General features: G+C 38.3%; 1 protein-coding gene across 1 annotated transcript in view; it reads left to right on the top strand.

The window, feature by feature from the left end:
* ALDH1L2 (aldehyde dehydrogenase 1 family member L2) overlaps positions 1 to 26,531 on the top strand; it is a 33,786-nt gene that overhangs the window by 5,795 nt on the left and 1,460 nt on the right. Inside the window, exons 2-22 of the mRNA XM_080394023.1 lie at positions 125 to 266; positions 2,519 to 2,753; positions 6,182 to 6,347; positions 7,167 to 7,268; positions 8,801 to 8,890; positions 9,961 to 10,095; positions 10,483 to 10,608; positions 11,967 to 12,058; positions 12,911 to 13,058; positions 13,762 to 13,881; positions 15,252 to 15,379; positions 17,681 to 17,831; positions 18,537 to 18,607; positions 18,714 to 18,819; positions 19,203 to 19,290; positions 20,640 to 20,733; positions 20,983 to 21,079; positions 22,527 to 22,625; positions 23,360 to 23,525; positions 24,749 to 24,854; positions 25,989 to 26,188. Of these exons, the coding sequence (XP_080250149.1) occupies positions 125 to 266; positions 2,519 to 2,753; positions 6,182 to 6,347; positions 7,167 to 7,268; positions 8,801 to 8,890; positions 9,961 to 10,095; positions 10,483 to 10,608; positions 11,967 to 12,058; positions 12,911 to 13,058; positions 13,762 to 13,881; positions 15,252 to 15,379; positions 17,681 to 17,831; positions 18,537 to 18,607; positions 18,714 to 18,819; positions 19,203 to 19,290; positions 20,640 to 20,733; positions 20,983 to 21,079; positions 22,527 to 22,625; positions 23,360 to 23,525; positions 24,749 to 24,854; positions 25,989 to 26,188 (2,662 nt within the window). The remainder of the gene's footprint in view (positions 1 to 124; positions 267 to 2,518; positions 2,754 to 6,181; positions 6,348 to 7,166; positions 7,269 to 8,800; positions 8,891 to 9,960; positions 10,096 to 10,482; positions 10,609 to 11,966; positions 12,059 to 12,910; positions 13,059 to 13,761; positions 13,882 to 15,251; positions 15,380 to 17,680; positions 17,832 to 18,536; positions 18,608 to 18,713; positions 18,820 to 19,202; positions 19,291 to 20,639; positions 20,734 to 20,982; positions 21,080 to 22,526; positions 22,626 to 23,359; positions 23,526 to 24,748; positions 24,855 to 25,988; positions 26,189 to 26,531) is intronic.

The raw sequence follows: 26,531 nt of genomic DNA, 5'->3' as shown, positions 1-26,531 counted from the left end.
TGGAAAGTCTATTCCATTTTAAATCTAAGTGAACATTGGTAAAGGAAGAACAAGAGAAAAATGTAAGCAATAACGTATTTTCTTTGCATCCTACAACATGGTTTGTTTTAATTCTTTTTACCAGGCTTATCAACATAAGCTAAAGCTAGCCCTTATAGGTCAAAGTATTTTTGGACAAGAAGTTTATAAGCAGCTGAGAAAAGAGGGACATAAAGTTGTGGGAGTATTCACAGTACCTGACAGGAATGGACAAGCTGATCCTTTGGGTAAGTGTAACATTAATCCTCATGTTAAAATTACAGGCATACATAACAAACTTGCCTTTTCGTGAGAAGGAGATCTCTACATGGAAATGACTTGCCTATATTGCCTTTATTACACTGGATGCAGCACAAGAACTATGCTTTAACAAACGCAAGTCCCAGAACCGGTTTAACCTTGTTGGTTAGTCAGTGTTTAAAAGTTGTTTCTAACCATACAGGGCCATACATTAAGATATTTGAAAAATAAATTAATCTGTGTACGTTATTTGAATGTACATCCCAGAGGTAATCATCCTGAAGATTGCTTTCTGATCCTGAAGATCTGTATCTTAAAGCAAATAGCTGCTAAGCCTGTACTCAAGCACAAATGTCTGTCACCTATCTCACTGTGCTGTCTGGGACACTCAAGGTACAGAGCCAAGGCTGTTCATTCCTGGCTTTCTGCCCTTTCTGACAAGCTTGCATGTGGCAGTGTACCTGCAGAGCCTATTTCTCTTCCACCTGAACTATGGAAAACCCACTGAAAAGGTTAGAGGAGGCTTTGCTCTCCTTTTTCCATTGTCAAGATTGCATAAGGATTTTCTGGACTTCCTAAAGAAAGAGTTGTTGCTTGGCAGGTACTCAGAATTGTACTCATAGAACAGAACCCAGAGTGACAAAGGAGCTGCTTTGGAATTGTCTGAATTGTAACTTCTTTTTTTTCTTTTTCTTTTTTTCAGTGGCACAAAAATAGTGAGTTAATATGATTAGCAAGTAGAAGTGCCAGAATGGAATGTACCTTTATGGATAATCTGAAATTAAAACTGCATTCCATGTGCTATCTCAAACCTTTTTTCTTTTTTTTTTTTTTTTTTTTTGTTTTGGTTGGGTCCTGACATGTTTCTACACAACTCATATGAGGGAAGAATCAAGCATAAGTTTTGCTTATCTGGGCTATGGTTTTCCCAAACTAGCATATATTTCTCAAGTTTATTACATTCTGTAACTCTACCTCGTTAAAAGATTTAATCACACTTCAGAAGAATTAGAGGAGGCAACTATTAGTTTAGGAAAAGATGATTTGACTATCCAGCTCTGGAAGCATACCATAATACTTAGTTACATTATATAAACTGTTATTGTACGGTTATTACTCTAGCAGATGCAACTAAGTAAATCTTCCACTGATTTCAATTGTATATTTACTTTAACTAAAGCATAGAATTAGGTTATTCTATGCTTTAGTTATTTTCTTCTGATGAAAAAAAAATAAAAATTAGTAGATACCGTGTTACTTCCAGATGACTGAAAGAGCTCAAGTCTCAAGTTAAATTTGCTAATGTTTCTGTATCTTCAGACAGCTACAGTTTTCATTTCTAAAAGCAATTGCAGTACACACTAACTTCCATGGAATTATATTTAAGTATTTACTCAAGACCTAAGTTAATAGGCTAAAGGTGCTTCAGGATGAAGTCAAGATCCAATTTCAGAAGTGAAAAAGAGACAGGAAAGTACAAAAATGTGTTTAGAAGTATAAATTAATTTAGGTGAATTTTCTACACCTCTTCTTGTTTTCCCTTTTCTTCCTATTACACATACAGCTCAACAGATGCCAAGTTTGACTCTACCGTCCTACTCTGTGATGAGTTGTTAAGTTGCGCAATGGAATTTATCAAACACCTGAAAATCCTCTCTGCAATTAGTGCAGTTGTTTTTTCTCACCTTTGAGCCTAATTTTGGGTGAAGCGGTGTGTCTCACAGATAAATGAAAGTATATCCAGAAGGCATCAGTAAATTTTGAAGAAATTACTGAAGGCCACTAGCATCTGTAATTATTTGCACCGCTTGGCAAAATGTGACATGAGTGAGTCTTAGCTGTATGTAGTCATATTCACATACAAATTACTGAATTGGAAAATTAAGTTTTGCTAAACCCAACCACTTGCAGGCAAGCGTAATGACTGGACAAGAAATGAAGCATCACTGTTCAATAGTCAATAACATTCATAATTCTTTACTGCTTTCATTGGTACTTATTAGCCAAGTCATAAGAGTGATCTTAAAGTTGAGAAAGACGTAAGGTGTAGGATGGGAATCAAAGACAGAATTAGTAAAATACATCCAAAGGTTTTTAAACAGCATACAGAACAGAACAAAGGGCACTCTAATCATAACCTTGATGATCTGCTTGAGTTGTCGTGCACTATCTTTCTGATTTCTGTTTGAATTTCTAATACAAAATGTGAATTTTAAAAAATATTGTTCTTGCCCCTCAGCACTGGCAGCAGAGAAGGACGGCACTCCTGTTTTCAAGTTCCCCAGATGGAGAGCTAAAGGCAAACCTATCCAGGAAGTGGTTGCAGCCTACAAATCGGTTGGAGCAGAGCTGAACGTCCTTCCGTTCTGTACACAGTTCATCCCCATGGATGTTATCGACTGTCCGAAACATGGCTCGATTATTTATCATCCATCCATTCTACCACGCCACCGAGGAGCTTCTGCAATTAACTGGTGAGTTTTGTGCATTAAAACTACGCATATGTCACATTAGCATGTTAGTCTCTACCCATTCCTCATGTAAATGCTGGCACGGTCCTGTTGACCTGCAACTGCTCAGAAGGAACTTCTCTGAAGCAGCTGAGTATTTGGTTCATGAACTGCTCTTCATACCTAAGATTTATTATAATTTCCAATGCAAGTGCAGCTGCTATTCTGGGCAGATCAGTGATGTGATCTGTACATCCATATATTTTACTCATGTAGGCAAAGTTTTCATAGGCAGGACGCTGCCCTTGTAGCTCATCCCCCACAAACACTAGATGACTATCACAACAGAGCTTGATGCAGAGCCCAAGATTTCACAGAAGGGAAGGGGTAAGAGAAGATCCACCAGAATAAAACCTTATCTTGCTGTCCTCCTGAGCAATGCACAAGGCTAGATTCAAAATGTTACTGTGAAAGAACTCACTTCGATAATGACGACTGTAGACTGGGATCTAGCATTTTTGTGACAACAGAAGTGCCATTATCACAGTTTTTAAATTCAATAAGAAATTGTCTAGATATGAAGAAACAATTTTAAAAGAATCTTACAGGCAGCATGGTGATTATCTAAAGACACTGTGTTGTAGATTCAAAGCAAAAGCCTATTTTATTTTGTTTTCTTATTTTTAATCCTTAATAGAAAAAGTGCTCAGCTGAAGTACTTAAATGGAGAAGTAAAGGAGACTATTAGAGGTCTAAGGAAATCCTTCAAAAAGTGGTAGTTGTGTCAAGTGAGTAAAATAAAAAGTAGCATAAACTGACAAATCAGGTGAAAAATGAGAGTAAGGCAGTTAGAAAAGAAATAAAGAACCAATTTTTAAAGGCATAATATTGAATAATAATTTCCCCAAATGCATTAAAGGTGGGAGGTACGTAGGGTGATATGTTTAATTTTAAAAAGGTACTTATCAAAGAGAACACCATAGTAGGAAATATGTATTGGTATTCAGGATGGAGGACCTTAAGATGTTGCTACCATAGAGCTCTTGTTTGTATGGAATGTCAGAACAATCCTCTTGAGCTGAACTGTGAGCAGAAGAGATTTTAGATAAACTGATAAATTAATGAGAATCTATTCTCAGGACCAGGGGACTTTCAAGCAAAGGTTCTGCAGATTTGGGGCAGGGCTGAAAGAGAAATCCAGGAACCTTCAGACCAGTCACTCTGATGTCAATGTAATAAAGAATACACTTTCTACACAAATGGGTAAAAGTGATAATGTGAAATGAGATTATGAAAAGGAGAAGTCAAATTCAAAGTTAAAAATATAAGATAATGCACAGAAGGGGGAAAAATCCTGACTATATGTAAGCAGTAATAAAACTTTAATTTTTGTTACTCAAAAAAGAGACCATTTGTAATCCTGTCTGCATACCAGTTAGAATATGAAGGAACTAGAAATGCTTCAGAAAAGGCTAAGAAAGATGGTCAAAGGTATAGAACAGCTTCCACATAACAGGAAATGAACCTGGGAGTCTTCAGATTGGAAAAGAGGTCATTGGGAAGGAAATATGCTAGCAACGTATTAAGCCATGAAAGACATAGGAAGGTGAATAAGGAACAATTGCTCATACTTAATCAAAGTTTAGGGGGCAGCCAGCAAAGAGATCAGGTAGTAGGATTTGACTAAATAAAGGAGGTACTTTCACTCAATGCACTCCCTTATTAAAATGTGGAACTGCACACCTAGAAGCCTCTAGAAAGTCTCTTGGAGGAAAAGTTCTCCAAGTCCTCCAAGATCTATTCCACAGGAAGATGCAGAGACAAACTTTCTATCAGGAAATTCCTGAGGTGAAGGTTTCCAGAAACAGGAATGTATCCCAATCAGGAAATTCCTGAGGTGAAGGTTTCCAGAAACAGGAATGTATCCCGACGGTATATGACTAAGTCTTGCTCTGTTTTGCGTATTCCTTCTGTAAGCATTGGCTCCTGCCCTTCTCAGGTAAAGGCCGTTGTCCTAAGACCTTGAAACTAAGCTAGGATTTGGCCTTGGCTGGCTAGTCTCATGTTTTGCCGTCACACCCCTTGCTCTCATTATGGATTTTTTCTTGTGTTGTGGCTACAGCCCTGGTGCTGATCAGACCCTGTGTGTCGTCACCCCCCCAGTGTGACCAAGAAAGCCTGTGAGTTAGGCCTGGCTAAAGAGGCACCAGGCACAAACAGGAGCCTTGGGCCTCCAAGGGTTCCCCACTCCATCCTTTACAGCCTCTTCCAGCTGCTGCCGCTTTGTTATCAGCGGCCATCTGCAGAGGGAGATCAGGGGTCACACAGCAGTTCTGGTCCTGTCACCTGTTCAGCATCAGGGACATTTGCCCACTCACCTTCTACTTCTCCAGTGCCACGCTGACATCCACTTCTCACCAGGGTGCTCTTTTGGAATTTTTATGTAATATAAAACAGAAGAAATGCTGCTTAAATATGTAAAAGGTCCAATATGGGCTAGCTAAACTTCTGTAAGCTTTCACTTCCCCAGCTGTTTTTTGGAGTTTGTCCCTTGCTCTGCACAAGTGTGTGCTTTACTCCTTTTAATAGTGTAGTTTTCAGTATTTACATTTAATAATGAATTTTCACGTCTATAAGCCAGGCCTCAGATGATCCTCTTAGAAGATGGACTGCCAGGGGAATACTTACCTGAGATATGTCTTACTGAAAATTGCATTGGTGTTTGCATGCACACAAATGGTTAACAGCATGGAGGAAAAATACAGCTCTCAGTTTCCGGCTGCTTTCTTAGGCACACTTCTGTTTGATTTTCCATCATTCTGAGGCGGACTGGAAAATATAAGTGGCTGAAGTTCCCTGTAGATTCAGGGCAGATCCTGAGCTGATGTAAATCAGCACAGGTTGGTTGTAAGCAGTACAATGTTCGTGCATAACAGCTGCGAATCTGGCTGGATACAAATTCCCTTAATAACTTTTCCTTAAACAGTTGCTTATTCATAATTTTCAACTCCAAGTTTAGCTCTTTCAGCTGTGTGACAACTACTTCCCTTGCCAACCTACAGGTAAGTTGTGAGGCTTAGCTAATTACAGCAAACAACCGTGAATTGTTAAGTAACATGCTGTCTAGATGCTTCCATCTTTCAAGTTATGTCATAACTAGTGCACACCTTTTGCTCTGTGCGTCTTACCACTAATAATACTTTCAAAATAATTATCACAATGAACTGTGATAGACACCCTGGATTTAGTTGCAGTATTTCTTATATCACTTTGTGGAAGCCACACATCAACAATATCAAAACTGTGGGTTCCTGACTATGAAATGAGCAATGAAACTTCTATTAAAGATGGTTAAGATTTTCTTTTCTATCTACATAAACTAAATGATGGGTTGATATCCCCGACTAGTTTCATACTGCTTGTATTTACTGTAAGACTTCTTTTATATCCAGGACTTTAATCCAAGGAGATAAAAAAGCAGGATTTACTATTTTTTGGGCTGATGATGGTTTGGATACTGGACCAATCCTTCTGCAGCGAGAATGTGATGTCGGCCAAAATGATACTGTGGATGACTTGTATAACCAGTTTCTCTTCCCAGAAGGAATAAAGGCTATGGTATGTTTAGCTGTACTATATATCAGCATTTTAAGAGGAAAAGTATCTGATGAAGTTTGAAAGTAAAGGAAATATAGACAAGATGCATGCATTTGGAAACACAGCGGTTGTGGTGCTCAGCCAAATCCCAGACTTCAGTGGAGTTGTGCTACTTCACAACAGCTGAGGAGGTGGTGTCAGAATATTTGTTGCTGGTAGTGTGCAGAGCATATCCTGTTTCCATAGAAGGCAAGAAGTTGAGTTTGTTTGGAATATGGCTCTTTCCACAGATTTCTTGAATGTTTTTACAAGGTGGAATTTTTTAAAGGCCCAGAGAGAACAGAACATTAGGGGTGAGGTGTTTTAAGTTCAGAGCCCTGGTGGATTTGCTTTGAATTTTGTATGCTTGTCCTTTTTTTGTATTGTTTTAAAATTAGGAAAAGAAAATGCATAAGAATATACTCAGCATGGATCGTTAGAGAATTTTTTTTATTTCTTCATTTAAATGCAGAGAAACAACTTTTTGCAGAAAGAAAAAGGAAGGAGTTGAATGCAATCATACTGAGCCACATTCTGGTCCTGCAGAATTTAGGCAGCTGCTGTGTGTTCAGTGACTGGGTACTCCCATCAGATTTTTGAGGCTATTTCTTTTGTCAAAGAAGTTTAAACATACATATATGTGTTAAACAGTGCAGCATTGGTCCCCTAGATTCTGAAAGTCCTGAGTTTTAAAAATAAACCAGTTCCTTGTGGCAGAAAGTCTTTTGCTGTCATTCACAAGTATAACTGAGGGAAAAAGGCAAACGAAACTAACATTAAATCTGTTGCTTTTTCACTTAGGTGGAAGCTGTACATCTAATTGCTGATGGTAAGGCCCCTCGTATACCTCAGCCTAAAGAAGGGGCAACATATGAAGGGATCCAGAAAAAGGAAAATGCAGAGGTAGTGTTAAATAACACTGTGTTTTGTGCTTATCACTAGAAAAGTTATTAACTCGGTTTACAATAGTAATATGAAGTTAACATGAATTTTAAATCAGTTGTTTCTCTACCTCTTATTTCTGGGACTACTGAGGAGGCATGTAAAGGAGCCCCAAGTTCCTATTCCCCTTCAGCAGTTACATACATTTACAGACTTGGCGCCCTACTTGGGATCAGCTACACACAGCTAGATGGCAGCTGCACCTTCAGTGGATTCTTAATATGTTAGCATACTTTAAAACACAGCGTTGAACAAAGATAGCTGTCTTTACCAACAGTCCATACTAAATTCTCTCCCAGAAAAGGATCTGATGTTAGGAGAAGCAAGTGTTTGCATGTTTCTTGTTGGCACCAGGGAAAGAAACTATAGGTCACATAAACAAACAACAGATAAAAAGAGGATTTAAACACCCCCACTCTGTTAAGCTGGATCTTCTTTGTGATTGGGAAGGCCACCATAAAGTGATAGTAAATGCTGCCTGTAGTACCTTCTTTTTCCTTTTCTAGACCAGAGAAAAAGTTTTTTTAAAAAAAAGTAGAAATTGTTCCAAAAATTTCAGTCTCTTGTCCATGGTGAATGTAGTCCTTTCCACCTGAAATATTTTGTTGATGCTTTTTATCTTATTTTAATTCCTGACTTACCTTAGAAACTAATAGTGTTGCGGAAGGATATTTTTATTCATCTGTTTAATGTTATATATAAGGAGCTTCCTTGGAGTGAACTAGCTTAATCTCCTTGCTGTAAAACTGTTTTCATTGACTTATAACTTGCTTCTAAATATTCTTTGTGCTTAAACTAAGAGGGGTGCTGGATAACTGAGTTTTGTTATTTGCTAGCTATTTTGATACTTTAATAATTTTGTACATACACTCACAATATTGCAAAGATAAAGGAATACTTTTTCACTGGTGTTACCTATGAAATATACATGATATTCTTAAAACATTATTTCCTTTTTCGTCAAAGTCTTGCAGGAATTGCAAGTTGTAGTAGGGACTCCATTTATGAAACAATTTGTAAAGACTTAGTAAATGATTAGAAAGTATTTTAATAAAAGTTTGTAGATTTCTTAAAGAACTTAGGATCCAAGTGGTGAATAGGTGAATTTCAGCAGAAGATGATACCCCAGACATACGCATACACTTCCTTATATTTATACTATGCTTATTAAATTTTTAGTCATAATATTAATTATTTGTGAATGAATACCTAGTAGAAAGTTACATTTTCATTATATTAATGTGAAAAGGAGAATCTGTGAAAAGATACAGACTGCATAGAATATGGAAGTGCTAAGAGCATCCCACTTGATAGGTCTTTGATCTTAGCCATCTGCACATCACTGATCTTCCTTTATTAGACCAGACCTTTTCTGTATTAAATAAATTAGCAGTTGAAAGAGAAGGGAGAATTTATAATTCTTATATAGGAAAACATTATTAGGTTGACCTATACCTAAACAGAGAATTAGCTGGCATGTCTTGATTTCCTAGATCTCCTGGGACCAACCTGCAGCAGCTTTGCACAATTGGATTCGAGGGCATGATAAAGTGCCTGGAGCATGGGCAATGATAGATGGCCAGGTATGCTCTGAAAACCAGAATATTCTTCTTTTCTATATCCTCTTTTTGACCTTTTTTATTATAAAACTAAAGGTGTCTGCATACAGGTGAATACAAATGGGAGTTACATTGGAGCAGCTCTCATCTAATGACTGTATGTTTGGTCTATATCTAGAACAAGCACCTTAAATGTACGGAACAGAGTAGTTAAGATTTTTTTTTAAATGATAGATCCATTTAATTCAAAGAAAGAGAAAAGCAGTATCTGAAAATAAATTAGGCATAGTATAAAGCAGTAAGTAAGAAGGGTAGAACCAGACTGCCAGTCATTCTTGGAAGTATGCATGCATTACAGTACAATGCAACCCATGCTGTACAGTGGGCAACATCACAGTGTTAACAGGAAAATGAAACACTGTGAGCTACTGAAATAACAAAGAAGGTTTTATTTTAAAGAGACTTGGGCCTAGATCATTTGCAGAAATAAATACATCTCATATTATCCAAGGCCAACTACTTCCTTTCAGTGTATTAGAAGTACTATACATTTGATCCACATTGTAGTTGCACACAGTTTAAAAATCACATTATCTTTCCTGGCTGTGATGTCCAGATTTTGTTACTTACCTATTAATGATCTGCTGGTAGGCTGCTCTAAAAGTCTGGTTCTGCCCTAATGTCTAGGAACTGTTGCTGGTTTGAGAGCCCAGAAAGAACAGGAGAGCCCAGGAGAGAGGCAGTGTGTTCAGCACTGCCAGCCTGGGAGCAGAGCCGGACTCCGCTAGTCACAGTCAGGCTTCTGCTGGTCTTTCACTCAGGGCATGCACTGACAAAAGCTGCTTCTTTCTGCACTGGTTCCAGCACGCACATTGTTACAGCTAAGCGGCTTTGCAGATTAGGCAGTCTGCAAAGTTGTACATGTTTTGGGTTGTAAAGGTACAGAAATATTCTTTTAACATGTTTTCATTGTGTAGGAATTTATATTTTATTTGTTTTACATTGAAGCTTTAATGTAATTAAAGCATAATTTCATTATTAGAATTTTAGAGCATGTTTAGAATCTGTGCACTTCTAATTACCTTTTTTTATAGGTGGTTACTTTTTACGGGTCATCATTACTTGGCGCTTCAGTGCCTGCTGGACATGAGCTGGCAATAAAAGGTGCTTCAAGACCTGGACTTGTAACCAAGAATGGTCTAGTCGTTTTTGGTAATGATGGGAAAATGGTAAGTGCTCATCCTGGCAAACATGAGCATGGATGGAATAACTCTAGCCAGAAATGCAAGTAGTGGGAATTTTCAGGCTATACAAATCCAGCTGCTAATGACAGACAGCTAATTTGCTTGGAGTTTATTAATCCTTTGCCATGCTATAGAAAAGACATTCATGTTTTACTTCTCACTCAATCCATATTTATTTCCAGTGTGGCTTAGAATGTACAAATACTAGGAGAGAATCTGAAAGGTAGGAGTGTTAAATTACCTGCATCATAGCAGTTTTCCTGCCAGCCATTTATTTGACTATTTCAATAACCATATTAATGCCTAAAACCTCTTCATACAAGGCTGTATTACCTCCCAGATAATTTAAAATCATATCGTCTTGTTTTGCAGGTACTAGTGAGAAATCTGCAGTTTGAGGATGGGAAAATGATCCCTGCATCTAAATACTTCTCTGCTGATGAAACAACTACCCTGGAACTTACGGAAGATGAGAAAAAGATGGCAGAAGATATTAGGGTAATAAACTGCTTTAGTAAGATACTACTTCAGACAAAAGCATTACACATTTTTTGTAATAGGCAAGGCATATCTGATATTTAGCCATGCAAACTGTTTTTTAATAAAAACTACTCAAAGAATATGGGGTTTAGTTTTTAGTTATTGATGTTATTCAGGCGGAATTGGGAATTCACTGGAGTACTTACATGTCACTTTAGAGGAAAGTTTTCTTTCAGATACAAGTGATACAACGACCGTGATTGTAGGGTTAGTTATGGTAAATACCTATGAATGATGAAGGTGGGAGTGAGGAAAAGCAAATGGACCTTCACCTCGCAACAGTGAGATTTTCAACACTGACAGACTTGGACAGTTCTGAAATCTTTCCTTCACTGTGGTGTTACTAGGATGTACTCAGAGTGGTCCTGTTGGAGAAGCTCCAGGGAGTCTTTAGAACAGCAGTCTTAAAGAGAAAAGCAGCAGTTTTCTAGCTGTACCTGCGTGTGCTGTCTGTCTTCTAGCACAGCCACACACAAGGGGCTAGCTGGCAGAGGGATGTGGGATGGGGCAGCTGGAGCAGAAAGCCTCTCACAGCTGGAGAGGCACTTTGCTGCCCTCTCCTGTAATCCTTCCTGCAGAGGATGTCAGGGGCTTAGCTGAAAACCACATTTATCATTAGAGTTTTGTGCCAGAGCCAACGAATGACAGATGTGTTCCCTTCTGCTAACTCTTGCTGCAGGGTCAATGGCTTTTGGTACAAGCCAGGCAGCCTGATGCACTAATGTTTTGAACTGCTGCTTCAAGATTACCTTGAACCTGCTTGCCAGCAAACTAAATGCTGCCTGGAGCTATTGACTGACTGAGACAACAGCAAAAAGAAATACAAACTCTTAGTTCATAACACTACCTGCTAACTCTGAAACCTAATTACCAGTTATTTCACTATTCATATTAGTGGAAATCTTCACGTCATGTGTGCGGCTTAAACTACTCCTCAGCTCTGCCCAGGTGCCAGAAATGCCATCAATCCAGTCACAAAGTGCTCCAGGCTGTCCTTGCCTCTGCTGGTGATATTATTTCATAATGCAGGGGAAAGTAATTGTTTGGAGGAAAAAGATATTTTAAAAATGGGCCTGAAAATCATTAGCATTGTACCATTCAGGTTTCTTGCCTTATTAGGTGAAATTAGCATGGACAAAATAATATATCTTTATAATTACGCTGAAGAATTTATTGACCAACATTATGTCTAGACAGTTCTAGAATCCTTTGAAATACTATGTGGTAGGCACAGATACCACAGAAAATACAGTTTCATAAATAGTTCTTGTAGAGGATTATTCATTATTGCCTCTGTTATATTTATGTATTATTAGGCTATTTGGAAAGGTATTTTGAGCAACGTTGCTGTAATTGAGGATTCCACAGACTTCTTCAAATCTGGAGCATCGTCTATGCATGTTGTCAGGTAAAAAAACCCTCAAAATAATAAAAGTTTGAAGGCAAAGTTAATGGAAACAAAGTTGTCATGGTGCTTCTAAATCAGAGTCAATCAAGTAGTGTTAAAAAAAAAATCCACCTGTGTTTTCCAGTACTCTGACTATTCCCTTTTCTACCTTTGAAAATGTAGTACATTTCTGCTCGCAAAATTAGAAGTTCTGATGTAATCTTGCTCTTTGTACTGAAGGAAAATTCCCCTTAACTTCAGGAACATCAGCCACACGGGGGAGCATGGTCATACTCAAACTTGTCAGCATGCAGTGACAGGTAATCTCAAGACCAGGAGGCTGATTGGGAAGCTGAGCAAAGAATTCCCCAGAGCGAAAAGAGGAGCCTTTCACAGAAGGAATTGAGCCCATGCTTAAAAATGCACCGAGTTCATCCTGCGTTATGTTACCTTCTTTTTGCAGCTCGGATATTCCAGGCCATAGTACAAAACCAGCATTTTATTATTTTTTTTTTAAAACCAAACTTATTATTGCCCTTATTACTTACCAGTCTTGTAGAGCTCTGAATGTCCTCCATGTATTGGTTAGAGTAGTCCCATACACTATTTAATCAGTTGATATATTCTATTTGTAATTTATTTCCAAAAGTTTACCTAAGAGTATTTCAGAACTGACGTTTTCTTTTCCTTAACACCCACAATAAAACCAACAGTAAAATGCACAACTTTTGTGCCATTGTTGTCAGGGAAACACACACACATTTTCATGCATACAAACTGGTGCCCAGTTTTGGTCCCTCTTGACCTTTTAATGAATTATCTGAAGAATTCTTTAATTTGTAATTAAACTTATTCTTTCTGCAAAATCTTTAGAATGCTAGAAGAGATTAAACAGAAATACAGTGAACTTCAGCTGCAGAATGAAGATGTGTATATGGCCACTAAATTTGCAGACTTTATTCAAATGGCTGTCAGAAAATTCAGAGGAGAAGACAAAGAAGAGGAGTTAGTCATTGATTATGTAAGACCTTTTATTTTGCCTTTATTGCTTAGTCTTCCTTGGGCTTGGAGGGAGGGCAGACAATGCATTTTATTAGACTGCTTGATGGAGTAGGAAAAGCGAACAAATATTTAGTCATACAAACTCTTCTTTGTAACTCTTTTTTCAACTTTTATATATTTGCATTTGGGAGGGAAGGATATATAATGTCATTTACAGTGTTCCAGAAACCAGCAGAGCTAGAATATGCGGTAGAGTAGCTCACCCTGCCAGTATGCTTCAGTCAGAATGGTTCTGGACCGTCTGCTTTCCTGAGGCAAGCAGTGCTAGATTTTTCTCCAAAGAATCTGTTCAAAAAAAACTGTGTGAAAGGAAGATTCAGGTTTTTTTAAGTCATTAAGCAAGTCAGAATTTCTTGAATTTGGGAATTATGTATTTGATTGAAGTCCACTAAGGCCAGCCTTAACCAAGGTTTAGTATTGGTTTGAACATAGAGATCCAATGGTAAAAAGTACAGAAATCTGCTTAACTATCTCAGAATATGGTCATTGGCATTCAGGGAGAATAAGATTTCCATTTCATTTTACTCTTCTGTCCACTCTTAACAGCCATATATACATCCGAAAATGCATCTGGATGTTGGCTGCAGATATCAAAAGCTTGTTAAGATACATTAAAATCTTTGTTATTAAAAATGTAAAGAAATTTGTTATTTCACTCTTAGGTTTCAAAAAATATGAACAACATGACTGTGAATATGCCATACCAGTGTTTCATAAATGGGCAATTTGTAAATGCTGATGACGGGAAAACATATGACACTATAAATCCAGCAGATGGATCAGTAAGTAATTTCTAAATATGATCAATACCAGTTTATTTCAATTTCCTTGCCTATTAAAAAATCCAAAACACAAACTGAATATTGCTAATTTCAAAACCATACAGTACACATTAAACAGCACCTAGAAATAATGTGAAGTTTCAATTTACTTACCAGTTTGCATATTCTGCAGTTTTTCCATTTCAGTCAAGATGCACAGCAAAAATAATCTACTTCCACTTCAACTATTATGTCATTTTCCATACCCACCTGTATGCTTTACTTTGATTTCATTCTTTTTTAGTTTTGCAAACAAAAATTGCTGAAGTTTAGATGCTAAAGAAGTGTTTCTTTTAGGATAATTGTATCTATTTTGTGTCAGTTGTCAACTTCAGGTTTTATTTTACTTTTTTTTACAAATCTGATGTCTTAGGGCAAGTATGACTTTAAAATATCCCTTTAAATTCCCTGTAAGAAAAATGACTGTCCAGTAGGAAAATACATACAATTGCACTTCAGTTCTGAACTACTGAATCTTTAGAGCAACTCATAACTATGAATTATGAATAAGAGGGGTGATTCTGATGTCCCTGTAATTGTCATTTAATTCTGGAGTAAATAAATTCTACTGAAATGCCACATATTTCACTATCATCAGAAGTCAGACTGCTGCTTTTCCTGAAACTCATTACAGAATAGAATAAAAGTTATAACAATTCTGTATTAGTATTTACAGTGTGTGTATCTATAGAACACAATCATCATAAAATACGTGTGTATATGGTGGTTTACGGTAACAGCAGCTCCATTCTTAAGAAATGGAACGTATGGGAGTCATTTTAGCATGTTTAGATCATAATACCACATATAAAGACTTCCAACTTTTGTAATACCACATTGATTTTACATGTCATAGAATCATAGAATTGTAGAATGGTTTGGGTTGGAAGGGACCTCACAGATCACCTAGTTCCAACCCCCTGCCACGGGCAGGGACACCTTCCACTAGACCAGGTTGCTCCAAGCCCCATCCAACCTGGCCTTGAATGTTTCCAGGGATGAGGCATCCACAGCTTCTCTGGGAAACCTGTTCCAGTGCCTTGCCACCCTCACAGTAAAGAATGTGGAAAGAGAAGGTGAAATCCAGTGGGACAATGCACCTTGCTGTGAAGAAGAAGAAAGATCTAGGAATCTGAGGCCCTCCAGTGTCCTCCAAATTCTGCCACCTCAGTTGTGTCTGAACTCTTTGCAGCCTGACTCACCCATGGCAACTGCTGGGGTTGAGGATATTAAGTATTTGCTTATACCCAGTCGAGAACTTTAGGAGGAAAGAGTAACATCCTGCATCCCAGCCTTTCAGCTGGAGCTAACACAATGCTACCTTTGGACAGATAATAGCCAGTGTGTCTTCTGCTTCATTGGCTGATGTTGACAAGGCCGTGGCAGCAGCAAAGGAGGCATTTGAAAATGGTGAATGGGGAAGAATGAATGCAAGGGAAAGAGGGCGACTCATGTACAGGTATGTGAAGGGCAGCTTGTGTTTGTTTCCTTTTCTTAAATCTCATGGGCTTGTTCCTCTGCAACATTGTTGTGTACGGTTTCTGAATTTGGTGGATATTCATAGTCCCTCTGTCAGAGGAACCAGGCTACCCATCTTTTCATCCCCTGATTTACTTCAGTGTACCAACCTCAGGTCTTGGCTGGCTAACATTTCTTGTAGCAGAGAGGAAACTTGTGATCTCTCACTGACACCATTTTTTAAATTATTATTTATGAATGGAAACAAAGAATTTGAGGAAAACCTAACCAGAACACCATATCCTTATGAACCAAGTAGGTGTAATTAAAAAAAAATAAATTAAAAAATGCCACGTTTTACAAGACATTGCAGGCATCTTAGTGAAAGAGAATGAAAGCAAACCTGAAAATTATGTTTGTCTCATAAAGTATGTGACCAGGCCTTGGAAAAAGGCCTTCAGGACTCTAAAAGGGTTGAGTAGTCATCATAACAGAAAACAGGCAAGTCAGAACTCATTAAAATTAAAAACAGTTGATCATTTAAATTTGTTGCAAGTATGCACAGATTCAAAGCATGTACAAACTTGGCTTTAATTTGTATTAGGATTGCTTGAGAGCCCAAGTTAACTCTGTCCTGAAGAGAAACTTTTAAGGTCTTAGAACTACTGCTCTGTGGTTTAGACTTGCAAGATTTGCAAGTGTAACTGTGTTGGAAAATGTATGGAAACATATGGAAAATGTAACTGCCCTACACTCCATAGATTATTCCTGGATTACACTCTTCTCTGCTTAGGTGACTGGTTCTTTAGGATAGTTATACCGGAGTGTTTATGTTGCAGACCACTCCCAGTATGAATAAAGGCCCTCTCTGGTTCACCTTAATTCAAACAAGGCCCCGTTTTCTCTGGCCTCGGTTCAAACCAGAGATTTTGAGCGCTGGAACAAAGAGAAGGTTTGTACCATTAAAGCCCCTAGCTCTGCTACTTTGTCTTAAGGAGTCATTAATAGAAGATATTTAGCATGCGTTATTCTCTGGAGACATTCAAAACCTGCCTGGACATGACTCTGCGCAACCTGCTCTAGGAGAACGTGCTTTAGCAGAGGGTTGGACTAGATGATCTCCAGAGATCCCTTCCAACCCTGACCGCTCTGTGATTTTGCGATTAACTAGGTCCTTCTCCTTTGTCCCTGACATGCCATATCCATTCTTTTAGACATTACTGCCAATGACCTGTAGCTGGGTCTCCAAGATACAGTTAAAATGGATATTAAAGAGCATTTTTCCACATCCCTGCAAATGCTTTAAACGGGCAGAATTTACATAATGGACAAATAAGTTTCACACCCAGTTTTGAATACTCAATAGGATCTAAAATGCACTTGGTTAAGCTCTTAAAATCACATGGGAGCATTGATTATATGTCAGAGTACTAAGGCACAGATAGAAGCTTAAGAAAAAACATTGATGCATCTGTTCCACTGCCATGTGAGAGATCAAAGATTGAACGTAAAAATTAATTCATGCAGACCTCTCTGTCTGAGCAGGTGACCACTAAAATTACAAGAGCTTGTCATAAGTATAGGTACCTGCTGTGCAGCTCCATTATTCAGACACTCTGATAGCTACTATTAACATAATATTTACCACAGTCTTACTTAACTCACTGTGTTGCTTCATAAATAACAGATGGAGAACTTGAGGCCCAAGGAGACCGTGGGCCACATTTTCAAAGGTACCAAGGCATATAAAATTCAATCTGCATTTACAGCTTAGGAGCTCTATCTTTGGATTGGAGTGCCTTTGAAGCATCTAACATTTTAGTCCAAGTTCAGGCAATACAAAACAGTGTTATGAAACTAGGTTTCTCACATCTTACGTTAGGATCATGAGTACTCCTTCTTGGTACTTTTGATTACTTGACACTTCTTATGTTGTTGTGTATTTGCGTTCTAACTTACTAGTCTGATTTTCTATAATTGGCTCATTGTATTACAACAGGAGTACATCTTTTCTAGTTACTATTTTATTTACAAAACCATAACTGAATAGTCAGGTAAGCTTTCACAGTTCATGTCTTCATCCAGTGTCTACCACAGCCAATGTGAAAACATTTGCAGATTTAACAGGCAATTGTTCAAGCTTTTACTGATATTAATGAGCAGTGTCTCCAGTGCTCCACCTCCAAATTCAGTGGGAATGCTATTTTAGTTACTATTCTTTGCCATACCAAATAGCATTGTAGGCTGTCAATGGTTAGATGTCACTTCTCTTTGATGTGGATTTGTAATGTTTTTATTAAAGACTTGCAGACCTGATGGAAGAACATCAAGAAGAGTTAGCAACAATAGAGTCTATTGACTCAGGAGCTGTCTACACTCTAGCTTTGAAGACCCATGTTGGAATGTCTGTGCAAACATTCAGATACTTCGCTGGGTGGTGTGACAAAATTCAGGCAAGTGAATATGTAAAGGTAATAATCAGTGGCAGTGCTTCTCTAGACCTTTTGTTGTTGTTGACACAGTGTCAAAAAGCAGTGTTAGCAAAAGTAATCAAAGAATCAAAAAATAAAGCAAAAGTAGAATTTTACCTAAAATGGGTCTCCCTGACAATACAAAAGGACACAGTCTGCTTCCAGTTGGAGAATATGGATTTAGAATACGACTAAATATCTAAGAAGTCACTTGAGGTGTCACAGTGGATATGCATGCTTAGTCAGCTCTTGATTATTCGTGGAGCAGAATGTCGTTGTGGTCATCACGTAAGTAAGTGCAGAGACTCATGTGCTGTGTTAGATTCCGACCAAAGCTGGTGAGTTCGCTTGGTGGCACAGGTTCAACAGCATTTCCTCAAGTATCTTTCAGATCGACAGTCAAAAATATCATTCAGCTCTTTTTCATCCCTCACACCCTCATTATATTTTCTTCCATCCTTCTGTTATCTATGCTTTTATTTAATTCCAATGAAAATTGGGAGTTGACTACAGTATCTATAGTAGGAAATCATACAGTAGAAACATCCCTGCCCCTTTCACTGATGCAAAAATGCTTCTGGTTTTGAAGCCTACTCTGTGGCTTTCCAAAACATTCTTATATGGCAAATATATTTGTAATAAAAATGATTAAACAGTACCAAGATTTGTCCCTCCTCTGCCTTCTAGGGTGCTACAATTCCAATTAACCAGGCTCGGCCAAACCATAATCTAACGTTCACCAAGAAAGAGCCAATAGGGTAAGTATCACTTTTATCTTCTTAGTGTCAGCCTTGACATACAGGAAAGCCATTCAAAAGCTCTAATAAAAAAATGTAATCTTTTCCTCTTTTTCCCTACCGTAAGTGTCTGTGCAATTGTTATCCCTTGGAATTACCCGCTGATGATGCTTGCATGGAAGAGTGCAGCATGCTTGGCTGCAGGCAACACACTCGTACTCAAGCCAGCTCAGGTAAAACCAACAGGGAATGTACAGATGTCTCAGGTCCTTCACTCTTTGTTCAGGCAAAATAATTCAGGCAACCTGGCAAATTTCACCCGTAGGTTTGACCTGTCATATGTACCCATAGGATGACCATGTCATTGTTTTAAAGTGCATGTATAATAATACAAATTGCCATGGTGATACAGGGTACTGATTGTCCTTCATTCTGCTCTGATGCTACTCTCATTTTCAAGAATGAATTCTTTTCCACAAGAAGTGATAATTTTTAATTTGTTGATACTCTGAGCCAGAAGATGAATATTGTATCAAAATTAAGATGTATTGAATGTAAAAGATATCATCATACATTTAATTAAAACAGGAGACCTAATATGTATGTTTCTACTTAGGTCACTCCTCTGACTTCCTTGAAGTTTGCAGAACTCTCAGCTAAAGCTGGATTTCCTAAGGGTGTTATAAATATTCTGCCTGGTTCAGGTAAAACTTCAACTAATCATTTTTCTGGGAAGAGTAGGTCATGCTAAAACTGGTGAACTAGTGTTTTATCTTTTTGAAGACCTATTACATAAGTGCACGTATCTTCATTGGTAGTAGGCCTGCATCTGTATCATACAGCGATTTCATGTATTTCCAGAACACAATTGGAAAAATCTGTATGTCACCTGGCTCTAGCTGGTAGGAGCTGTCAGCCTACACCCTTCACAAGTTCACACAAACAGTATGAACACTCTGAAAAAGGATGTATTACAGAGAAACATGTTTCACTTGATTGTAAATCTTTATTTTTCTCCTAATCTTACCATCCATTGAAAATATTTAAATGTGGCTGTGAGACCTGGAGCAAGCTGGTAAGATGTGTATTGGTCACTATAGGTAAGTGACGGTCCACAGCATGTTACCTGATGTCACCATTTTCCTCTTTTCCCTAATGAAGAAAAGCAACAAAGTGGCTGTATGGGTGTCATGGTGGCTGCCTGGCTGGCAGCTAAGCACCACGCAGTCGCTTGCCCAGTCCCCTCTGGTGGGATGAGGGAGAGAATCAGAAGGGTAAAAGTGAGAAAACTTGTGGGTTGAGATAAAGACAGTTTAATGGGTAAAGCAAAAGCTGTTCTTCCAAGCAAAGCAAAGCAAGGAATTCATTGACTGCTTCCCATGGGCAGGCAGGTGTTCAGCCATCTTCAGGAAAGCCGGGCTCCATCACACATAACAGTTACTTGGGAAGATAAACACCATCAATCCGAACATCCTTCCTTCCTTCTTCTTCCCCCAGCTTTATATACTCAGCATGATGTTCTGTGGCATGGGATGTCCCGTTGGCTAGTTGGGGTCAGCTGTCCTGGCTGTGTCCCCTTCCAATTTCTTGTGCCCCTCCAGCCCTCTCACTGGCAGGGCCTGAGAAACTGAAGAGTCCTTGACTTAGTATAAGTATTACTTAGCAACAACTAAAAATATCAGCATTGTTCTCACAACAGATCCAAAACACAGCACTGCACCAGCTACTAAGAAGAAAATTAACTATATCCTAGCCGAAACCAGGACAATGAGGCAGGCTCTGTTACAAATTAGATTATTCCACCTACAGTGGAATATTAGGAAGGAAGTTCTTTAGTCCAGGCAGATGGGAGAATTTGCAGACACTAACGCGATCCAAGTTAACTAATACTAAATTCTTCATAGTCGTATGAAGAATAAAGCTGTACATATAAATAAGGATGTGTTATTGTACTTGACTGACATCTTGTCAGCTCTTCCTGGTTACAGTGCTGCTGTGGGAGTAGTAAAAATTGCCGATGTACGGTCAAGTTACACTGTTTTCCTCCCCGCAGGTGGCTTAGTGGGACAGCACCTGTCTGAACATCCAGATGTTCGCAAAGTTGGATTCACTGGTTCAACACCAACTGGTAAACAGATCATGAAGAGGTACTCTCAGCAAAAGATTCAGAAATAAGCACTGCTTAATCTAGCTCTGAAGTATTTTATTAGCTATATTGTGCATGAAGCAGTAATAGAAAAGCAAAATTACATACGGGTTTTTTACATTTATGTAGAATTGTAAGTCACTATAGGAAAATAGAGGTTTATACATTTTCACTAGTTATAATTCAAAGGAAATACTGAAATAAACTATCTAAAAGTTTCTTTTATATGATTATTTATATTTTTTTGCAGTGCAGCCACTAATCTGAAGAAAGTTTCTCTTGAACTTGGTGGTAAATCCCCATTGATCATATTCAGTGACTGTGAACTTGACAGAGCTGTAAAAATGGTAATGTTACTTTGAAGTAAAATATATTTAAAGACTTTGTGATACATCCTCACAGTATTGCAAAATTCTTCTTGACTTGCCAAAAACTGCAGTAGGGAGCCCTTGCATGAAAAATCATGCGACCTGTTAGAAAACACCCTCTTTTTCTACAGGATGTTTCTTTATGCCAGCACAATTCAACTGCTCATGCTGCACCAAAAAGGCAGGGATCAGTACTACATGAAATATACATTAGAAAATGCTGGAAAGTATTTTCACTAGCCAAGTTAACATCGTAAAATTTATTTGCCAAAATCTGATACTAAAAAAAAGAGTGCTTAAAAAATAAAAGCCTGAAAGTGAGTTAAAATACACAGTGAGCTCCCACAGCGAGCTGCCATATAGTTATTAATTCACCATCAGTCATCGTAGTCCACTTTCTCCATAAGCATAATGTATTTACAGTTCATAAATAAGATGTGCAAACGAGAAATTCCGTGGGTTTAGTGAGCTTATTTCCTGCTCAGGTAATCTGATTCATCAAAATGACAGCAGATGCAGTTTACTCGTTAAGAAGCAAATAAGTCTTCCACACTGTACTTACCCAAAGTGCTAATTCTATGAATTCTCTAAACCAGCATAAGCAGGTACTGCTACCAGGAAGAAGCTAATTATACACTCTCTCCGTTTTTGGAGTGTCTTTTGGCAGGACTGAGAGAATAATAAAAGCTGAAACTCTGCAGTCAGTGCACTGTTTGGCCCCACTCCTATTCTCAGCTGTAGAATTGACAGGGCGATGCAGAGGTTGGCCTGAGCTATACCTGACATTGATAGCTTTAAATGGTTGTGGAAAAAATGCTTTCTTGATATTAGCACACGAACCCCCTCATACCTGCTAATGCCAGGACCTCAGGCTTTTACAGCTGCCAGAAAACTACTTTTTAGAAATTTTATTTGTCCTGTTCTTCCTTTCCCCACCTTCCTGGAAAAACAATGGCAGGTGTTAGTTCTTGATAAGTAAAAAAAGGAACAAACTGCATGGGGTCTGAATCCACACTCTTGAAACAGGAGGTTCTCTGCAGATTAGAGTTAGGTAATGTTCTGTTTGGTCACATGCGACTTCCAACACACACAAGCAGTATTGCTCAGTGGATTAGCACAGTTTTATATTCACTGGTCATGCTGCCAGCCCTCTTCTCTGTGATGCCGCAGCAGGTGTTTCTGTGGAATGCTGATGGAAATGGCAAGAGTACTGATAATGGGTTCATCCTGAGCTATTTGGCTCCGTGGAAGTTTGTTTGCCAGTTATACGATTAGCCTGTTTGTTGCATTGATGATGTCCTTTTATGTAAAGCATTATGATTTGAGGGTCATAAACACTGAATGCAACCCAAGGGAACAGAATGAAAGGGAAACTGAACTGAAAAGGATGCATACAAATATCAATGTTTTTTTTCCCCCTGATCAGGGTATGGGAGCAGTGTATTTCAACAAAGGAGAAAACTGCATTGCAGCTGGCAGGCTGTTTGTGGAAGAATCAATCCATGATGAATTTGTTAGAAAAGTGGTAAGGTATTTAAGGAATAAAGTTGAAACATACTTCGCTATGGCACAAAGATCCGCTATTTTTATAGACGCTTGCATTTCTTCTTATTTTCAGTTGCTTAATTTCTTGTTACTGCTTACGATAGGCAATGCTGCTTCTTGGGAGCCTCTTACAGGGTTAACAGGAAGGCACTGAAGGGAGCTATTTTTGTCAGTAATGCACAGTTAAGTGACATTGAAATAGATATTGTACCTTCAGTGATATTTTGTATTTGACTAGGAAAGTAAGATTTAAAAAATCACTAAACTTAAGTCAATGTGATTGAAGGCTGCTGTGAAGTTTAAAAAAAGAAGGCCTATTGGAGGTGTACCTAGAATAATACAAAGGTCGTGATTAAAAATCCAATAGTCACCACACTGTACCACTGGAGAATTCCTTTATTTAGCTCAAGAATAGAAGATCACTGTCATAACCCATTTACCACTAGTAAAAGCTAACATTTTACATGTCTGTCTTAATATCAGAAGAGAATGGATACATGAAAACAGGATTAAAAACTTTCAGAAGTAACCAGAGATTATCAAACATAAGACAAAGCCTAATTTTAGAAAAGGATGAGCATTCCACCTTTTAAGAATCCAGCCCTTCTTAGAGCCTAACTTCATAGCACAAAAAAATAAGCATCCCATATCACTGGTGACTTTAACAACTATTTGCTACATTATGTAACTTCATTTTAATTGGGTAACCCTTAGGTGGAAGAAATAAAAAAGATGAAAATTGGTGACCCGCTTGATAGATCTACAGATCACGGTCCACAAAATCACAAGGCACATTTGGAAAAGCTGCTGCAGTATTGTGAAACCGGAGTAAAAGAAGGAGCCACTCTAGTGCACGGAGGAAGACAAGTACATAGACCAGGTAAAATACTGTTCAGATGCGTTTGGAACTTTTACACTCTAAACAAAAGCCATCATGATTGTCTCTGCTGCATTATGTGAAGCAGCACTACCACGGGAGCAGTAAGCCCAAGATAGCACTTGAGAACAGGGCTTTCAAGTCTCATTTTAAGAGAAGCTGTGCAATTGAAGCATAATATACAAAACTGAATCAGAATCTAGTCTGTATGGGAATCTTTTGCTCATTTATTCCTGTTGTTTGTGAGGCATTCAGGCCTTTTTTGCAACACCCTTGAACTATCAAAAGCCGTAAGTATAACTGTATCAATTTAGATCAAACTAACACTAAAGCTGAGGAAACTAGTAGCAGAGTTTGCATAAGGTTATTATTATCAAAAGCCTTTTTTGCCATATAGATGATACGTATGCTATGTTCAGTGGGCAGGCATGAAAGCAACATTTTCTCATGGACATCTGTCCTTTGTCAATAATGAAGGAGAAACATTTGCATCAGAGTTTCAGAACATGATGATTACATTCCTAAATAAAATGAAAGTAGAGATTTATGACTATATGAAATCGGTGTAACAAAACTAAATAGGAGATCTTATGGAAGGGGGTGGCATTTATGTAAAATCTTTGACATTGATTTTACCCACTCGCACTGAACACACTTACTCACCACGATGTAGGTGACCAAGATTGCTTGTGTATAACTTGATTGGCAACAATGAGCTAGCTTTTGGACACCCTTCAGAAATGAACAGTCATTATGAGGCAATTCTTTACCTCAGAATTTTCTTTACTTCAGCATCCATAAATCTCAGCCAAAGTTACTGCCCACTGCATGTTTTCCCTTGTTTGGAATATACCAATCTTTATGACTACAGTCTATCTTCTTGTTGGGTAACAAGAAAAACAGTGGCTTCTGTGACCTTGTCTTCCAGCTGTCAAAGCACAGGGTCTTGCCCTGAGGAGTCAGCGGGGCTGTGGCACGCAGACCTTCTGGCCCGGCAAGGAACAGCACATGCTGGTTTTCTGATCAATACAGGCCGTTCTTTTACCCTTTTTTCTTGCTGATTCTGTGGTGTTTATGCACCTGCATTTCCGTTCATGCTTCATTAATTTCAATCTTGATATTTCCTGTGTCAAGTCTCAGTGTAGCTGTGGAAAGGAGATGGCCTGGACAATGCAAACCACAAAGTATTTTCACCATGCTCGAATGATGCTCTGTCCTCTGTTTAGGTTTCTTCATGGAACCGACTGTATTCACAGATGTTGAAGACCATATGTATATTGCCCAGGAAGAGTCCTTTGGTCCTGTGATGGTGATTTCTAAATTTAAAAATGGGTATGTTCTCCTCTGGTTACTATTAGAAACTTTTATTTTCTCATTTGCGCCCGAAGTGTAGCAATGATAGCATATATAATATGTTTTTGTTAAATCTTGTAAGACCAGTCTGAATCCCCAGATACTCTTCCAGCTAAATTCTGAGAAAATACCCTTTTTAGTAGCGGGTATCCTGCTCCACGTTGATGTAGAACTAATGCTATTAGCAGTGTGTGAAGGGATAGAATGCAGCCATAAGTGCCAGATCTTAAATAAGACTTAGTATTCAGTGAAATATTTTTACTGAAGTTGGTGTGGTAATTGCAGTAGCTTAATCAAATTACAAAATGTGTATTTTTTCCAGTGGAATCACTTGTTTTTCTCAGTCTTTCGTGATATAGTGGTGTTGTGCATTGTGTAACATTGGTACATTACTGTTGCAAATGAAAATCCCTCTGTATATTTTGTAGCCTGCCAGTTCTAATAGCTTTCATTCCAATTCATAAGAATTATTTTACACATAGATGAGATTCAACCCTATGTAGAAACTTCATATAACTGTCTCTACAAGGTTCCATTTTTTGCAGTTTGGTAATGCAGTTAAGAACCAGCCACCGATAACCCTTCACATCTATAAATTATGTATGGTGACAAGGGACTGTGTTGAATTTTTTAAAGTTTTAAATTATTATGGATTTTTGAAGCTATATGGAAATGAGATGCAACTAGAAAATAGTGCTCTGGACACGGCCTGAAAAGTTCTGTTTGATGGAAGTCTGAATTTCAGCATTTATTCTCCATTAACTTGTAAAGCAGGCCAAAATTTTAGCAAATAAATTCATAATCTGCTGCCAAGCTTTGCTTTAATCCTTAAATTGTACTGTAGCTGAGCAAAGTTGGTAGGCATACTGCAACTTTTCCTTTGACTTTTCTTAGTGTAGAACTTAACCATTGAAATGTAAGGTTACAAGCTTTCCAAGTTTGAAGCAAGGGTATGAATTTCCATAGATCTGTCAGATTGACACACAGATTAGTCCTTAATAAGGTGTCTTAAAAAAGCTAACTGGAGAACAGCAAGCATGGGAAAAGGTGCTTCAGTGCATCGCTAACACTGATTTTACCTAGTTGCAGTTAAGTAATTTCTTTCCCCCGCAGGGATGTCGATGGAGTGCTGCGACGGGCCAATACCACAGAATATGGCTTAGCTTCAGGAGTTTTCACAAAAGACATAAGCAAAGCTCTCTACATCAGTGAAAAGCTAGAAGCTGGAACAGTTTTTATCAACACATATAACAAAACTGATGTGGCAGCACCATTTGGTGGATTTAAGCAGTCTGGCTTTGGGAAAGATTTAGGTAAGTTGTTCTCTCCCTCCCTCCTTTCTCATGTGACAGTCCAAATCAACGAAAAAACCACCTTAGCTGTGCACAGCATATCTAGTAAAATGTGAACTATGGATGCATTTCCTGCATCTCCCACATTTCTCCAGTAATCTAGTTGCTCTCCCATCCCTACAATATTCCTGCCTCAATACCTCCAGTTCAGCCCTTCCTGTACGTTTGCTATAATAATGCTACAGCACACAGAATATTCCTCTACAGCTCCTTTCAGAGCAGTCAAATTACAGCTCATCCAGAGCTGCGTACAGGCTACCGAATGTCATCGACAGCAACAAGTATTGGCCAGAACCTTTCCTTT

Source organism: Falco punctatus, assembly GCF_963210335.1.
Source record: "Falco punctatus genome assembly, chromosome: 6".
In the NCBI taxonomy this organism is placed as follows: Eukaryota; Metazoa; Chordata; class Aves; order Falconiformes; family Falconidae; genus Falco; species Falco punctatus.
The sequence above is the reverse complement of the archived record's forward strand: the minus strand, read 5'-3'. Positions and strand labels throughout refer to the sequence as shown.